We start from the raw sequence: 18,219 nt of genomic DNA on the forward strand, positions 1-18,219 counted from the left end.
CATGAATAATAGGGTTTCTGCCAGCATTGCAGATCTTTGTCGAGTGTACAGTGCATTTTGGCAGCACTAAATGGAAGGAGGTTTTTAAAATTCACAGACATGTGACAAAGCCTTAAAACATTGACAAGAATGTTTGAAATCAAGAAAGTCCAGGGGAGAAGTAACCCCCCCCCCAACCCCCAGAGATGCAAAGGGGAACTCTATACCTTGGTGACAGGGCATGTCAGGCATCCCAGATAAAAGCTACTCCAATCCTCACATGGGTCAGTGAAATATTGTTTACAAAAAAGCCTGGCTACTCTATGTGTTTGCACTCCACCATACATTGGAAATATATCTAGCAAAAAAAACACACTTGACAGAGGGATATGTTGCCAATATAACAGGCCTGGACAGAGAATCAAGTTCAAATGAGGGGAAGCCTCTGTAATTACTGTCCGATTGCTGTTCACTTACAGCATGAGTGAAGGTGTCTGCTGCTCCACGGAAATCCATAACAGATGGCCCAAGCTGTCACCATCTGCTCCAGAAGACTTTCAATCCCCCCACCAGCCTGTCCCCTTCACATATCAGCCTTTAAGTAATAATATTCTGCCACAACCCCTGGGACTTTTCTTGCTCTTAGACGGCGGGAAATCAGCCTAGGCATATGCTGTTCAGACCTCTCATTTCCACACAAGGTGCCCTGTCAGGCCTGAAGGAACACTTAAAAACCTCACACCCCCTTGTCTCAAAATGAACATCCCACCACCTTTTTCAGGAAATTGGCATGCTTTGAACAGCTGGTGCCACCGATTGCACTGGTGCCTGTCTGACCTCTTTGGCTGAGCCCTGTGGGATTTGGCAGGCTCTGAGCTCTTAGAAATGAAAAGGTTGGATGGCAGAGACTTTCTTCTACTTTGAGTAATGTTCAACAGCCTGCATAAATGACTTGTCAATAAGTACAGGGATGAGGGATGTAGGGAATGAGCACACAGGTGGAATAGTACTTTTTCTTTTATGAGAAGGACAAACACATGTGCGAATCTAATCCTGCATTGTACTATGTACTGTTCCAGTGAACTCAATAATCGTCTACCAAAAATGTGCTGCCAGCCAAGGCCCGAGGAGCATCCCAGCCAATGAGAATCCCTAAATTTGTTGATGTGACCGTGGATCAGGAGTGAGAGAGAAACTAAGCTGTGAGGCTGTCATACATCTGAGCTGGTTAACAATTGCTGAACCATGAGGTTAATCTATAACCCTATCTGGAACAAAGTCAGCAACAAACCACTTTAAACCACTTTAGCTATGAAAACAGAGCAAAGATTCAAAAGGGCATATTTATAACTCAGTCACTGTTATGGAAAACATGACAGTCTGGTTCTTCTACACCACTTCTGTCATCACAAATTATTAATGTTTGACCATTTTAAAAAAAATCAAACACAGAGCTGGAAATTTTTCAAGAGAGGACTTATGTCCTCTAACCTGTAACATCTAATAAATAATCATCTGCTTATATGATAGAAATTTAATTCCATTCATGGTTTCAGCCTTGTTAACACCCATTTCATACTGCTGAAGATGACATTCTGGATTCTAATTAGCCAGACAGTCAGGGGATTTCCTCGGGATGATCTTAATTTCAGTGAATCCCCATAGGCCTAATTGTAACCCCGCTTTATACCCAAAAACAAGACGTCAGTTCCCTCCTCTCTATTCAACATTGCTGAGTTGAGCACCTTCAGCATATTGGGACAGGGGTTTAATTTTAGAATAGTGATCATTGAAACACTGCAGATGAAATGTTGTTAGTTTTTTGTGTCTGTAATCCTGGGGTAGGTGGATTAAAGTGAGACGCCCTCATGCTGACCAAAATTCATTTTACAAAGGAGCTTCAACAATCACAGAGAGAACTCGGAGACATCTCCATAAGAACAAGAGGGTTTTCTGTACAATACTTGTACTTCCTCCACTCAGGTCTTCTGGGTCTGCTCCCACCACTCTGCTTTAGAGAAGTGCCTTTGATTTATGCCTTCTGTCAAACAATGCAAGTCTTTCAGAGAACTGGTTATTCAAGTTACCTGCATGTGCTGAGAAGGTAGGTTGTAGTGGAACAAGAACATGGGAGTCTGCCAGGTTTCAGATGGCCAAATAAATCTACTGATAATTAATGCTTTTGTTTATATGGTGAATTGTGAACTGTTGTGTAATTGTGAGATAGTATAAACTCAGTCAAATCAGTCAAGTTTGAAATGTATCATTAAACATTATTGGCATTTAGAAGGTGCCCCTATCCGGAGCAACTTACATCAGTTACAGGTGTTTACAATGTTATCCATTTAAACAACTGGATATTTACTGAGGCAACTGTGGATTAAGTACCTTGCCCAAGGGTATAGCAACAGTGCCCCTGTGGGCATTCAGACCAGCAACCTTCTAGTTATGAGTCCTGCTCCATAACCACAATTATACATTGCTGCTTCCTGTCTGATTCAATGAGCGACTCCAACGTATTACTTTGGCTTTTTTTCTTTCAAAAATTATACTAAAATAAATGAAAATAAAGGAAAATATTAAACTTTAAAAAAACAGCTATTCATATACACACTCAGCAAAACATGCAGGTAAAACGCTTGCAAAGTTCAATAATCTCGTGAAATAATTACCAAAAACTGCCTAAAAAATATTGCCTTCAACACTTCCACAAATTGCTTTGCCGATTTATTTCACTGTGTGTGAGTGAAAACCTTTCCTTCTTATATGTAAAACACTAAACAGAGAGAACCCTTCCAGGGTGACCGGGGAAAGGGCTAGAGGAAATTCTCTATCACAGCTAAAGTTTTGCTACTTCTATCTTTCCAGCCATCTTGAGCGGCAAGAATTAGAGCTTCCTTAGAAATACTCCAATTCTCAAGTGTGTGCGTATAGGAAACTATAAAAGACCCATCCTGACGCAACAACAAGCAACAGACAACCTGTAGCAAATGTGGCAGGTGCGCTGGGATTAAACCGTAATCTATACTATTATTCAGACACAAAGACTTTAACTACTGTTATTTTGCGGTGGTTTGTTGAAACACAATCATCGACCAAAACCATAGGCTACTCCCTGGTCAGCGGAAGAAGCTCTCCACAAAAAACATCAGCGTATTCGCAACCCTCAGATGGGGTCATTTCTATTGTGCAAAACATCTCTTTAAATATCAGGTTTAAACACAAAACTACAAAATAATTGGAGCAGGGGTCATCTCGGGATTCAAGTGGACGAAGCTCGGTCTTGGTCCCACTTTTTACGTTCTACTGAGTTTGTCGGTTTGTCTCGCCACTGTACAGAGATCCGTTTCTATTGGAAACCGTAAAAGGAATCCATCGGCTCGAGCAAGTGTCGATTACAAACTGGAGCCTCAAGTTGGCCATGGTTCACTCAAGTGTCACCAGGTGCCCACAACAATCGGCTTCAACTGGGAATCGTTAGCATCTTGGGTCCGAATATCAAAATGGGTCGTGGAAACGAAAACGCAGTAAACGCCGCCGCTTCACTTGACATAGGCTAATATTCGGACGATAAATAACATAGCTACCCTGTGTACAAGAAAAAATATGTTCAGATTCATGTTTATTGTATCTTCACGATGTTAAGGTAAACTGAATTCTGATATAGTTTCATTTTTTATTTTGTCCAACTAACTGCAATTATCTTGTCAATATAAATGATGACATTTTAATACGGTTCATTGTAACCTTAGAACCTGGCATGTTTATTTAGCACACTTTTCTGATTTTTCGGAAATGTCTCCTTCGCGTGATCACACACTTAAATGTCCACGTCTGCTAAAAATGGTTAGCTGCTAAGTTAACACCTGGGGGGAAAGTTTACAAAAGTTATATTCCAAAATTTCTGAGGTTAAAACAAACACGCGTATTGTGTCGGCGCGTTTATGGCATTAAAAGCGTTAAGTTGCGCAAAGCACCTCCACGGATTTACTTGTAATGATAAGATATCACAAAGAATGAGTAGCCTACATAGTTACGATCCTCTCGAACTGCGCCCACCCAGCTCGCTGACATTAAAATTTAGGTTTCAGCACCACGCTCTGCATTTGTGAGATTTTGGACGTTAAGGTGCTCCATTCAAAACTCAGGCTACTCTATAATTGGTGCAGGTAACTTTTAATCCCTATCCTAAAGCGGTCTGAGTTTGTTCATCTTGATTAACTGTGTTCATGATGTATAACCCCATCAATCTGACTAGGTTTAATTTGGAATATGTCATAAACTGTGCTTTAATTAAAAAAAAAACAATGCGGATTATTAGTCGGAAAGCGCGACTACCAATTATTCATCCCATACTGAAAAAGACAATAAAAATGTGTCAAGGCATTTGAAACATGCTGTCAAAAACATGCGTTAGCGATTCCAGAAAATGACAGGTCGGATTCGATATCCTACTCACCCCATTTCCACGGACTTTTCAAACACACATCCAGCGTCCAAAACTAATATTCGAGGCGTGATACCGTACCTTCTGAACACCTCAGAACCAAATTTTAATGAACTAAATCCACTCCAAACATTAGCTCTTCGCTGAGTCCATTCCGGTTTCCCAGCTTCAGGTTACCACAAACGGAGAACTAGAGGTTCGAGTTTTATTCATTCGTGCGCTGAATCTTGTAATTTTGGTCGTTATCAACCCTGTCCTAGTCTTCACGCGGAAGCTGTGTTATTTAAGAAGCTTTCCAAATAGAGGAAAATGTCAAGAGCGGAATGGATGTCTTGTTTCTCTTGCGATAGTGAAACTGTCAAGCTTTAAAGAAGGTTTGCGCGGTTTCATTCGTGTGTGATATATCCCTGCTCCCTGGTGAGCCGGAGTTATAAATGCAGATCTATATAGCAGCGACGCTACGCGGATCCCACCAGCTCACCATAACCCTCCCACATAGCCTTTTATACGAGGCATGTGCCATTTCCAATGAGCACGAACCGACTTTTAGCTGTTTCACATTGTTGCGTTTCTGGATTTCGACGAGTCTTCGTAGCATGATATCGATCGAGCAAATACACCTAACGTTACGTGTTTACCTACTTCATTGTGTCATAAATGGAGCAACCAAACGCTGCCTGAAAACACAAGGTTGGTCGCTACTTTAACCAGCAAGCTAAAACATATGGAAAGGAATCCGTAAAGGAATTCCGTAAGCAATTATGGAATTGTGGTTACTTACATATTTTTTATTCTTTGGAATCAAGGTGACTATACGCATGGAAGTGAATAAATAAATATTTAAGATGATTCAGATGTCATGATAAAAACCCTAACTACTGTTAACAATAAGTGATTCTACCTATTTAAGTGCATGTGCTTGTTTAAATATCGAACTTCTCAACGAAATTTCTGTTATGACTCAGATGTAGGCTTAACAGAAGTAGGCTAATTAGACTAAATACAATTTTGCTTATCACGTGCTGCTCTTTATTAGGGCACACGTGCCTTATTGATCCAACCAGAAAGCACGCGCTGACGAAACACAGCCTTTTATTCCCTTCGTCTGAATTTGGGGTAACCTGTCGCACGTGTATTGGGATATCTTTTTTACCAAAAAGCCCGGGGTTGTTTCTCGCTGGTGTCATGTATGGCTTCGATTGTTTTAATGAATTAATGGGAAACCTAAGATAAATGAGAAGAAATTATTTTTAAAAATTGAGAAAGGGTGCAGGGATTTCTTGTTTGAATAATTAACGAACGAACTGTTTTCATTGATTACGTTAAAAAGTTCAGTCCTGCTAGGTCGAGCACTGTTTTCCAGACAGGACATGATTTGTGCTGCAATGCGAGTTATAGTATACACTACTGGGGCAAAAATTAATAATTATGAGTATGAAGCTGTATATGATCTCTAAAACAAAATGAGAAATGCATTCCAAAGACGAGTTAAAAGACCCAAGCAGGATGTAACTTCCGGAACCATTGTCTTGTAGCTCAGGGGGAACTAATACATTGTTACACTGTGTATCTGTTGCGTTTCAAAGCAAGCAAAGAGTCCACCGCCTTGGTGCTTCTGCACTTAATTTTAAGTAGGTATTTCGTTTGGTGGATAAAATGTGATTTTCTTAGTTACAAATCCTCATGTGTAACTCGGACTCGGAGGTTTTCCTGAGTTTTATGCTTGTTTCCTTGCTAGTCCGCAAACTGTGAAACGCGAGGTGTGGGGAAATGGCAGAGCTAGATAGCTAACGTGCGTAGGTGCTAAAATAGTGTTGTCTTCTGATTTCAGGATGTCCGTTTGTCCCGAACCATCGGCTAATTATGAAGAGACGTTTGCACACAGATTCACTGCAGACGATAAGGAATACCAGGAATATGTCCAGCGCGGTTCTGATCCACCACCCATAGTGGAAGATTGGAGAGTTCGTGGTGGTGGTTTTTCGCGCGGCAGGGACAATCGGTAGGTCGCTGCGGTAGCTACTGAGCCTGAAGATGTAACAATTGTCCTTAAATTAGCTAGCTAGATATGCCTGTTGAGCTGCCAGAAACCGAATCGGATTCGCCGTTACGATTAGAAAAGTGCTGAGTGGTAACTTTGTCGCTAATCCTTTTGCCGTTCACATGAAAATTTCATAGGAAATAACTATAAAGACCAATCTCCTATTGATTTCTTTATCAAATATTGTACACGTGTATAACCCGATTATGGTACATTTGTTGTAGGCTAACTAACACAAAGCTCATGCTACCACATTAGATTGCAGTTAAAAGGGAATCACTTCAATGTGGGTGAATCTTAGGTCTATTTAAACTGGCAGGCGACAAACAATTAAAAACACGTAACATGTAATTTACCATTATTTCACCATCAGACATTTTATGTAATCTATGAATATTAATTACGTCAGGTATCGGATTAGCAGTGCACATTGGCATAATCCCGTCGCGCTTTTAATATTGTAAACGTTACTGACTTCGCTACTCCACGACTACTTTACTTAGGCCAGGTTCATACTACATGGCTTTCAAAGTCGTCAGATCGCTGTACTGTTCACACTACACAACTTGCTGTCTTGTAATCGGGAATTTGGAAGTCGTCGTAGTTTGCACACTACATGACTGATCATCGACAGAGGGGTCACACATTACAAGATCTTTCACCAGGAGGAATCTCCGACGAGTCTGTCTGGTCTCCAAACTACGTTTTGTCACAAAAACACATGCGAGAAGTGACACGGGGAATGACACGATACCATGCGCGAGACAGGGACTTTTTTCTTCCAAAAATGGCTACTGTAGACAAAGATAATATGCTCTGTAAGCAATATGACCAAAATATCATCTCACAATATTTTTTCTTTTTACGGGGTACTGCCATTATTGATATTGTTCGTGTAATTAAACTGTAATGTAAGAGTTACAGTCTTAAGTCGTGAATTCATATTCACAGTACTGTAGAAATTTATTATTTTGTGGAAACATCAAAAAGGCAATGGTACTCCTGTCAAAGTTCAACCAAAATGTCCTCCGTTTCTTGGGTCCAAGCAGACTGCAGAACTTTTGTTGAAGCCACGCTTGTTGATGTTGTACAACTCCTCCCCCGGGTTTCCCCTCACCCCGTGTCTTGCGCTCTCATTAGCTGTAGCTCATCGCCGCACTCACTGCCCGTCACGACCGGGTCACAACACTTTTCACACTACAGGATTTGGACTCCCTGACAAGTCCAGGTATTTAGCCTGCTAGATATTTTTCGGACGTCTGCGAGGCATCGGCGAGTCTCTCGGATGGCGTCTTTGAACAATTCACACATAGCGGTCGAGAGCCGATTTGCCTCTGATCTGGGGCTTTTCTTGGCGATCTGAAAAAACTGTCTGCGAGTGGAAATTCAGAGCTAAAATCGTGTAGTGTGAATCTGGCCTAAGGAAACGCATTAAATATCCTGAACACTGTAAAACGTTAGTTGACTTCCGCAGTTTTGCAGTGCCTGTCCTGACGTCATTTCTCAAGGCTGATTTACTTTAGGGCAGACACTACAGTAAATGTTATGGTTATATTAAACTAAAAATAAATGTATTTTGCAGGTTGTGTCTTTGTCACAATTTGGTGGAGGTTCATATGAAGTGTAACCAATGGGCTTGAGCATCTAACTCGCATTGTAGTTTTTAAATTTGAAGTCTTTCTGACATCCGAACACTGCACTTCTTCTCTACAGTGAATCAGTAATAAATACATACCTGATTTCAGTCCAAGTCAGCATTTTTATAGTTTTCATATGAATCTTCATATTTTCCAGTGGCTACTCTGGACCAGCAACTTTATATTTTTATATTGATGTTATTTAGTAAAACCTAAGTTGAAACAGACACTGATCGTTAAGCCGTTGCTTCTGTATGCCTCCACTTCCCAGGGGACGCTTTAAGAACTGAAAAGTACCGGCCCTACTGTGAAAGCCACCATCCTTGCTTCTGCTTTGCAGTTAGTTGAGACCTGTTTCACATAAGTACTGTGATTTTTACAGTGATTCATAGCTATATTCTGCAGCTAAAAACAAGCGAGCTAGATACCTAGCTAACTAAATTCATTGTTAATGATAACAGGCAGGCAAGATAGCATACTAGCAATCAAGATTAGTTATTAAAATGAATTGTGCAATGTATGAATCTTGTACCTTGGGCAGACTAGTCAAAAGTAGCTAAAACGTAAAGCTCGTTAACAGTAAAAGATGTGGGATGATCTGCTTTTAAAGTGTAGCTATTGCTTATTGTACAAGATAAGCTAAGTCTTAATTAGCTAGCTAATTCTCAAATTTCCTTCGGGATTAATAAAGTATTTCTTATTCTTATTCTTAATGTTATGCAGGTGGATTCATTAATGGATATGTAATGGGAGTGTGTACAGAAATCACTCAAAGAAACAAAAAGCATCCAATCTGTAAACAAACAAACTTGGGCATGAGTGGAAGAATTTGGTTGGCTAAATACAGAGTGCTGTTTTGTGGTCTTTTCTTTCAGCTTCCAGGATTTCAGGGGGCCTGGCAGAGGGCGTGACAGGAGTCATGGCTGGGGCTGGTCTGGAGAACAGAGGAATGCTCCCCATTGGCAGGATCGGCGCTGGGGTTCAGGGGGCAGGGAATATTCTCAGCATCCAGGACAGTACCACTCCTATGGCCAGGGTTACAATTCACACAGCCAGAAACCTCATAACTACTAGTGGTGTGTATTTTGAATGATGTGATGTGTAAATATGCCATGTCTCCCAGGATGCAATACTCCAGTTTTTTTTATTTGCTTTTGTAAAAAATTACACTCTACAAAGTGATTGTTGTTACACTCAGGAAGAAAGATGTACAATAATGAATTACCCATTGATTATGCAGTTTTACTTCCTCAGTTTTAAAAAGAAAGAATAAAACCAGTATTTAACTTATTTTTGTTAATTAGCAACATTTTATACTGGCAAAAGAAAATTGTAAGTGCTATCATGGGTAGATATTCCAGTATTCTAGAACGTTTGGTCTCATGAGTCATGACCTGAAGACTTCTTGCCTTCACATGACAAAAGAATTTCACTAAACTGCAACATCTGCCTCATTCTTGTGGATGAATGTTGAAAAGAAGTGTAAATTCAATGGATAATGGCATTTTTAAGGATTTGTTTCAAAATGTTCCTCATCTTGTCAGAACATATTCATAGGAACAAGACAAGGTTAACTGGAGCCATGTAAAATGTGCTGTGACTTGCTTGTACTCCATTGATCTGATTTTTCCCTCATATTTCTCTTCTGTAATGTGAGAAAAAATTAATTGTGGCATGTTAAATGATTTAATTTTAATTTTCATTCTATTCTGAGGAGTGATTCAGCAGGCCTGAATATTTCCATCCAAAAAATGTTGATAATGATGATAATCCTCCATGAAATGAACTGGAAAATAAATTTTGTGTTGATTCATTCATTTTTATAATGAAATCTCAAATCTTGTTTTAGTAATGGCAATTTTCTATTTGTAGTTCACACTATTCATAGAATTTTAAGTTGTGTTTGAAATTGAGATAGATTATCTAATTGTACTTAACTGCAGACATCTTGGCAAGTGAAAGACATTTGAAAGTGGAGTTTTTAGTATGTTTCATGAGGTAGATCTAGACCTGTGTCTGTGTTTTCCATTTTAGCACAATGGAAGAGCAAATGTGCCAAGACAGCCAGCTTTGGCTCCAGCTCATTCTAGCCCAGTGTCAGTGCAGCAGTGGAAAATTAGTGTTGAAGGAGACACTTATTGTAATGTCCTGGTAAAATCATTGCTTTTAGTCTCCTCTGCTGTCCAAAGCACAGAAGAGATTAATGGGAGAAGCACACAGGTAAATGTCCCCTTCGAGCACAAAAGGAAGTATTCTACTGAGTCAAACGGGTCTGATTTAACATCAGAAAAGACCTGTTACTTGAACTGTAGCTAAATACTACATGAATGTTTGACATTCACATTGCTGGAAGTTACCAGTTGATCCATATCCACAGAGCCAGAAATACAATCTTTCTAATGCAAGGAAGGGGTTATCTGTGACCTTTCAGAGGGCAGTCAGCTGTGTGCAGAGGGAGGTGAAGAACAGCGGGGTGACTGCAGTCACTGCCATTAACACTTCCGGATGAAGAACAATAACTGCATGCCTGAGGCAACTGGCTCTTGGGTCGCAATGCAGCTGTTTCTTTGCTGTGGGAATGCTGTCCTCATTTACTTGCTCACTTGGCAATAAAGTTTACAAAAGATAGAAGGTTGCATTCTTTAAAAGAAGGAAAAAGTTATTTGCTTTGAGTTTTAGAGTGTTGTCCATGCATAGTATCAGTGATCTGTTATTTAAATAATTTTTGTTTCAGAGACGTGTATGTGTTTATTTGAGTAAGAGAGGGAACAGGACTTCTGGTGGGGAGTATACAATATCGGTGACAATGACCTATCAAAGCTCCTGTTGTGATGTGGAAGAGATGACGTCAACTAGTGGTCTGTCTCCTGTAGTCAGCCAGGTAGTCTCCCTCCTGGCATACACTCATGGGTTCCAGGTGTGTGATGGCACCTACATAGAGGTTTAACTGCAATGCATGCTGGGTGATTATTTCATACATGAAAGATTTTTATGTGGCATCTGGTCAGGTAATTTGTCCTGAATCATCAACAGGAACTAGAGTATGGCACAAACTGCCATTTTGACATTAATGTGTCCATATTTATTTTGAAGGAAATATGAAAATCTGTCAAGTAGAAACGTGTGAATTATGAAAAGCTTGTTGTCTGGCTGAGTGGTGAAGCAAATATACCCAGAGTATACCATGATCAAGGGACTGTTCAGCATTCTGCAGGAAATGATGAAGCATTATGTCTTTATTTTTTGTCAAGATTGCCTTATACAGTTTGTGTGCTATAAAAACTATTGAAAGAAGTCTTAATTATAGGTTGGGAAGCTTTATTTCAAAACACAGCCATTGTCTCTGTGCTGGAGAAGGGCTCATTCAGAGAAAAAAGTATTCATGCAATTAGTAATCTCTAAGGTTCACTAGTTTGTCAGATGGCACTGAGGAGCATACATATGTCCAAAACAATTTCTTCTGTGTTCTAGTATGATCCAGTCAATACCAGTCTTGTTGAAACTACAGAAAAGGTAATGTACTTAATGTTAAACAGGGAAATTTATCATTAGAATGAATGAGACTTTCATAAATACTCACTATTGCAACCCTATGTTCCCTTCCGACCACTTTGCTCTGCCACTGAATGGCGCCTGGTGGTCCTGTCACATCGTGGTGTAAAATCACTATCCAGGACTTTCTCCGCCATTGTCCACCAGTGGTGGAATGAACTTCCACACCTCATCCATTCTGCTGAGACACTCTATGTCTTCAAGCAACATCTGAAGACACAGCTCTTACACTTTCACCTGAAACACTTCCCCCCATCTCATATTAAACTAAATTAAAAAAAAAAAACGTAATGGTTTGGTGCCATGGCTTGGTTGTAATGGTTTTGTTGTAATGGCTTAATGCACTTGCTAGCTTTACCTGCTAGTTTGTACCTCGCCTGGCCAATCTTTAGAACTTTGTCATGCAGTACTTCTAATATTGTTGACTCTATAGTTTTTCGCTTGTGTTGTATTGTACCTCACTTGTAAGTCGCTTTGGATAAAAGCGTCTGCCAAATGAATAAATGTAATGTAAATATAAATACCTTCATCAGAGCTAAAAATAAAAACTCAGAAGCTGTCATTTTTAGTAATACAGATAAGTGGTTTATATAATCGCTTGCTTTGAAAATAAGATGTAAACAATGAAGTAATTACCCTGGAAGAGTAAGCTGCATTTGGGAGTGTTTAAAGCATGAAGCAGACCTCTCTTACTCTGGCAGTGGAGTAGAGATATTAATAGTCAACACAGCGTATCAGAGCCATTTTGTATCTAATGTCTCCAACTCATTTGCACATATTTTTGTAGGTTCAAAGAAAATCCACTGTAAGTAACTGTTGCCCAAATTTCACTCCTAAATTATTTACTCTTATAGCATTGTCTGACTTTGTGTCCATAATGTGGACACAAGGTCTACATTAATGTTTGATGAGATAAACAAACCATTGTATTGAATTTTTTTTTCATATAAAATCTGTGCAACACTTGTGCTTTTCCAGTTTTTGACAGTTCAGTTGTCTGTATCATTATCAATTCCTTAAATGACATTTAAATGAGATCTGGCCTAAAATCAATCACAGCTTGTTAACTATTGTCATTATGAATTTTATTATTTTGGTTAAAATTATGTACACTTACTGTTAGAATGCTTTCTCATTATCCAGCAAGAAGCGGAACCCACGCCAGTTTTCAAAACCTTTCCTTCTGATCTTGTATGAGATAACAGGTTTTCAGGAGAAGGAGGTCCCCTGAAAGTCATTGTATCACCTCTTGTGTTACCTCCCTGACCTGCCCCTCACTTTTTCCCCTCTCTTCAAACCAGAGAAAATACTTATTTGCACTCCATGCATACTTTTTTCCTTTGCATACAGAAATTGCAGTTTTATGCAAGATAATCTGAATTTTTTGACACGCTAAAGATGTTTCAACTGAGGAGCAGTGACTCAGCTGACTGTAGCTGAAGGGAAACAATCAGCGCAGCTGTATGTTTTCTGCCTTTTCAACATTAATGTTGTTCCACATTTCTGCGTAATCTCCCAAACACTTACTGACTGGATTCAGGCTGAAAATCATGAGACCTGTTGGAGCAAATTGGACCCAGTGGAGTAAAACATTGACTCAGCTGAGGGCCTTTCAGAAGTTTAGAAGTTGGAGTATTTGGTTGTTCTCCAAGCTTGGGGCCATGGACACACTGGTGAACCAAGGTATACCTTGGTTCAACATGTCAAAGGTATGTTCCAAGTATGTCTACACCCTTTTTCACTTATTGATTGCAGGATTGTCAAGCTCTGGCTCTGTGTCATGACCCTTAGGCATTTTTTTGCCATAGACAGGATTCAATAACCTTGTAATACAGGGAGGTGATAAATGCAGCAACAGGAAGTAATATATTTGTTTATAACTGTTTGTGCTGGTTTTCCGCCCTCTAACGTAACTACACCTTTATATATAACTGACACCTTTACTCACAAACCAGTAGTATGCATTTTTGTAATCAAAAACAAAAAAGCTTCACTCCAGGCAAACTCATAAATTGTTCTCTTGCCATCGTATAATAGGTGCTTTTTTATTTCCTGTAACTTGTATATGCCACATGCCACTCTGTGATGTGTCCTAACAATAAATGCCATGTAACAATTTGGTGGATTGAATGACTGTATATCTTAATGGCAGGAAGAGAGAACAGAATACCATGATGGTCTTTGAATAATTGTCTGAACTCACAGCATAAACCCACAACTGAGACAGATACAATTCACAGCATATTGCATCTTCATTTCAAATTATTAAAGAAAGTTGGAAAAAACAAACATTAAATGTATATCAGGATACTCATTTTGGTTAGGCTATGTATATGGGCATGGTGAGGGGAGCAGTCACTTCTGTGGAGCAAGCTATCACAGCCTTCCCCAGGTACAGACAAACCAGTGAAGAGCAGATGGTTTGTGCTGAGCTGCACATTATATTCTCTCCCATGTGGATAAACCAGTACCAGATATCCTGTCATGACCCAATATCAGCTCCAGCGATTCTGGTTGGTAACAGGAGGTTCTGGTGCTGTATTGACTATGGATGTTTTAGTCCATGTCCCTTAAAGAATATTCATAATGAGCCAGAAAATCAGAACACTAGTCAATTCATCAATGGCAAAGGCAAGCTGAGTCTCTGTTCAATATATGAAAATATAGAAAATATGTTAATTTACCATACAGCCTCTCTCACGTGAGAACAGCCAGTTCCACAAATCTTTCATTCCTCTCCCTTCTAAAATCTGTGGAGAATATTATGGAGTCCTTCTGCTTCATAGCATCATTCAGCAGCTGCTTTTTTTAGTCTCTCCAGAACTTCCTCTGGGCTTACTAACCCAGAAACCTTGATCAGTTTTTCTCTTGATTTGCAACCCTGTGTGGAGACAAATAATAATACGAGGAAAACAAATCTCATCCACGGAAATGGTTGTATGTCCTTTTCATGAAAGTGTATTGTGGTACACCAGTCAGGCAACAGCAATTCCTTCTTAAACTTATCCTTAATGTAGCACAGCTAGTTACAACTGCCTCCACAATGCGTATCAGTTCTTCCTTGATATACGGCCAGTCTTAATTTACAAGTTAGGCTCCAACATTCAAAGACACTGAGGAGGGCAGCAAAAGGTAGTTTTACACTGTACGGAGGTCACAAAAGTCGTAGCGGTATGCCCACGTACTCTGTCCAAAGTTATCTCGCTCTTCTTCACCCCCAGCACTTCGGACAGGTACCGGATAAGTTCTGCATTGGCCTCCCCTTCTGACGGTGGTGCAGCTATAGCGATCCCTACCGCCTCTGAGAACACATCTAGGCATAACGAAAAGGTATCTCATGCACTGCAAATTGCAATCAGGGCGATTTTATGTTTTTGCTTTCCTGAGTGACCCAGATATTAGAAAAAACATTACAGCACTAGCTAGTTATACATGTCCTTTGGCCCAGCTTAGCTTGCCTGCTGCAGATAACTAACTAACCAGGGATCTCCCTTAAATTAAAAGTGTCGACAGCTAGTCAGTGTTATTTATTTTGACCCCATCTGCTGTTCAATTTCTTTATTTCTCTGACAGGGTGTTTAATTTTACTACTATTTTGCAAATCATCGTGACAGATATTTTCTGTGTAATAACGTTACATGGGCCCACCTGTTACGGCATTCTTTTTGGATCCCGGTTTAGCGTGTATCGCTACAGAGATCAGCCCATTTTTATCCCGTGAAACTGGCCCCGGAGCCCGCCCTGCTTGGTTCTGTGTATTCCTATTCTATACAAAGAGACAAATAACAACAGGTTTAAAATCATGACGCGTTTGCAAACGATAAAATCTTATTACTGAAATGGAAGAGCAATGCATTTCAAGCAGTCGAGTGGCCAGCTGGTTAGCTGGCATGTAACACCGAGAGTGCGGAAACGTTTTCGTTTTTTAGCCAGTTAACTAGTTGGCTAGCTGCAAACATTCACATCAGCCAAATAAACGTTTCCCTACCGTTTTGTCTTTTTTCGGCATGTTGTCTGTCACAGAATAGTTTCTTCCTTGGCACAGTTTGTTGGCAGAAAGGACCGCTCGCTCCCGCCTTGGCCAGGCGCACAACCTCCTGCCGACTATCAGGAAAGACTGTGGATGAAGGCCCTCCCTTGAAAATAACCGAGAAAGCAGCAGCGATACTAAATAATAGCGAATATTAACAGTTAGCGCAATCATTAAAGAAAAACCCATAAAAAAACCATCCTCTTGCACAGATACAAAGATGTAGTAATTTGTAACTACTACCTCTTATGTCAACGTTGTCTGACACGCATGCGTGAAAACGTAACACGAAAAGACGCTCGTCGACACCAAAGATAGTGAATATTTGCTAGATGATCTAGTCTCGGCTCCTCTACTCTTACCAAGGGTGTATTCCAGAAAGGAGGTTCAACAAACTCTGAGATAAACCCTGACCTATGGGTTAACAAACCCCGAGATAGGAAACTCTGAGTTTACGGTTCAAATACAGATGTTCTGGGTTAGTTCAATTAACTCTGAGTAGGTTTACCTCGAGTTACGCGCGTGCCCGACAACTATAAAAAGCCGTCATCAATAGAGCTCCGATTCATTGATTGACCATGGCAACAGGCGAACGCAACCGTTCATCGTATTTCACGCCACTGGAACTAGGGAGACTCCTAAAAGCCTACGGCGACTACGAACACATTATCAGAAAAAAAAGTAACACAGCAGCTTCCGCAAAAGCAAGACAGGCAGCATGGGGGTCCATTGCTGCCCGAGTCAATGTGTACGTAACTTTGATAATGTCGATTTCTAAGCCCTTTCTCGTCTCTTAATAGCGTATGATCCTTTAAAATAATTACGCCCTATGAATAGGCTGGTGAATACCGTTGTTAAATGCTATTTCGGTTATTTGACCGTTATAAAATAGCAAGTAGCTTTGCATGAACTAGAACAACCTGCACGGCTTTTCTTTTTGAAACTTGCAAAAGTGATATACTGTGAAGACATTCAAACTGGCCCTTACAAAAATAACTGCAGTTATGGGACTGAAAAACATTTTTTTCGTGTAATAAATATATTGCATTTCCTGCATATTAACTGCAAATACTCCTTCAAATACTGCAGTTTCAATGCAGTTTTGATACTCAGAAAACTGCAGTTTCACAGTACTGCAGTAGGGCAGTTATTTCTGTCTGAGAATATCTGTAGTTGCAGTTTCACTGGCGTGAAGCGCACATGGCTGCAGTTAAAAATGAAATATAAAAACATCGTGCAAACAGGTAAGGCATATGACTTTGGTTTGAATCGTGTGTGTGTAGGGGAGCGCGGGGAACAACTTAACGCGGGGCGAAATGTAACACGGACTTTTTATGTTATACACAAGGTCAAGCAGCGTGTGCTTCTGGCCACATTACTACACGTCCTAGCCAAGGTGTCCCGCGAAAATTCAGAAAGATTCGCCTGTGTTTTGAAGAAATCTGTGAAAGAGTGTTTTCAGGGCATGCAAGTAATTTTTTTTTCATCACAAGTGTTTTTCAGTTACTGAGCTGTGTGTGTAAATCACAAAATCCAACCTTATATTACTTTAATCACCATCTTGTTGCCTATAATGTAGCACCGTTTTGAAACATATGACAAGCTCACAGCAAGTACTAGCTAGGCTCAAGTACAGCCTCCATACTGCGGGGTTAGTTGTTACACGGCGTTACAACTAAGCCACCTTTCGTAAACAATGACAAGAAGCTATTTCTCTCTCATCTAAAATAAAAACAACTAATTTCATGTAACGTTTTATTCACAGAATGAGACATCGAATAAGAAAAACGGATAGGGGAGTCTCATGTCAGTATTCATATATAATTTGACGTGTGTGTATGGATCTATCGATTGATTTGTCTGTCTGTCATATAGACAGATAATATATAATGCAGTATGGTTAGAAAATATTGTGGCGAATCACCTGAAGCCAGCATGTTATTGTTGTTAATGTTATTCTTGATCCTACCCAGCATGCTTTGTGCTGGGGTTAATAAAGTACTATTCTGTTGTGTTTTTCATACAAATGTTAAAAGTTTCTAGATTAACTGCAGTAACTGTAGAAGACATTCTGTTAGACAATTGCCTGTTGTTATTGGTGTGAATTACAACACATTACACGTTCAGAATTATAGTAACCGTCACTGGAACCATAGGGTTGAGGGTTGAGTCACTAATGCACCATTAGAGAGGGATTTCTTTCCTGTTGTGCTGAGAGAGTGTAACTGCGGTGTACCACCCTCAATAATATAACTAATTAAACTGTTAAGTGAAGCTATGTGTACCCCACACCACAATATGTTTGTTTCATACAGTATACAATTATATTGAATTAACTTTGCAAGTGTTACAACTAACCCTCTGTCTGTTACAATTAACCCCACCCATGGGGTAAGTTGTAACATTGCACCTCCTGTCATTTTCGGTGGAATTGCACATGAACGGTAGGCGCTAGAAACAAAGTTCAACTGTTCGTTTGTAGCAGAGATGTATATGTTGCTTGTATAAAAACATGATTATTCCAACTTAAATA

The 18,219-nt window shown here is 39.9% G+C and overlaps 2 protein-coding genes across 6 annotated transcripts in view; both read right to left on the reverse strand.

The window, feature by feature from the left end:
• The window catches only part of LOC118781588 (homer protein homolog 2-like), a 42,513-nt gene extending 37,402 nt beyond the window's left edge, over positions 1-5,111 (reverse strand). For 2 of the 3 annotated variants that reach the window (XM_036534556.1, XM_036534555.1), the window contains exon 1: positions 4,439-5,111. Coding sequence is in view for 1 of the 3 variants with exons in the window: in XM_036534555.1 (XP_036390448.1) it covers positions 4,439-4,443 (5 nt within the window). In the remaining 2 variants the exon portion in view is untranslated. The remainder of the gene's footprint in view (positions 1-4,438) is intronic. The other variant, XM_036534557.1, reaches the window with a different exon arrangement.
• Positions 5,112-12,703: 7,592 nt separating this feature from the next.
• Positions 12,704-16,359, reverse strand: c8h15orf40 (chromosome 8 C15orf40 homolog). 3 transcript variants are annotated; one of them, XM_036535242.1, is made up of 5 exons: positions 16,195-16,359; positions 15,645-15,792; positions 15,305-15,422; positions 14,842-14,969; positions 12,704-14,537 (listed from the first exon to the last, which is right to left on the reverse strand). In XM_036535242.1, the coding sequence occupies exons 2-5, from the start codon at positions 15,663-15,665 to the stop codon at positions 14,445-14,447; spliced, it is 360 nt and encodes a 119-aa protein (XP_036391135.1). In that variant the 5' UTR covers positions 15,666-15,792; positions 16,195-16,359; the 3' UTR covers positions 12,704-14,444. The 3 variants fall into 3 exon arrangements, with proteins under 3 accessions (XP_036391135.1, XP_036391134.1, XP_036391133.1); XM_036535241.1 differs by lacking the exon at positions 16,195-16,359 and adding an exon at positions 15,930-16,166; XM_036535240.1 differs by lacking the exon at positions 16,195-16,359 and having other exon boundaries at positions 15,645-15,920.
• Between the last annotated feature and the right edge of the window lie 1,860 nt (positions 16,360-18,219).

Source organism: Megalops cyprinoides, chromosome 8 (assembly GCF_013368585.1).
Source record: "Megalops cyprinoides isolate fMegCyp1 chromosome 8, fMegCyp1.pri, whole genome shotgun sequence".
NCBI lineage: Eukaryota > Metazoa > Chordata > Actinopteri > Elopiformes > Megalopidae > Megalops > Megalops cyprinoides.

What these genes read in the sequence shown, in the direction of transcription:
- c8h15orf40 (XM_036535240.1), bottom strand. Translation starts at nt 15,875, where the DNA reads ATGGGTTTTTCTTTAATGATTGCGCTAACTGTTAATATTCGCTATTAT. An exon ending in TGCCGAAAAAAGACAAAACG is followed by an intron (nt 15,423 to 15,644) that starts GTAGGGAAACGT and finishes CTCTTTGTATAG; the next exon opens with AATAGGAATACACAGAACCA. An exon ending in GCGAGATAACTTTGGACAGA is followed by an intron (nt 14,538 to 14,841) that starts GTACGTGGGCAT and finishes GTCTCCACACAG; the next exon opens with GGTTGCAAATCAAGAGAAAA.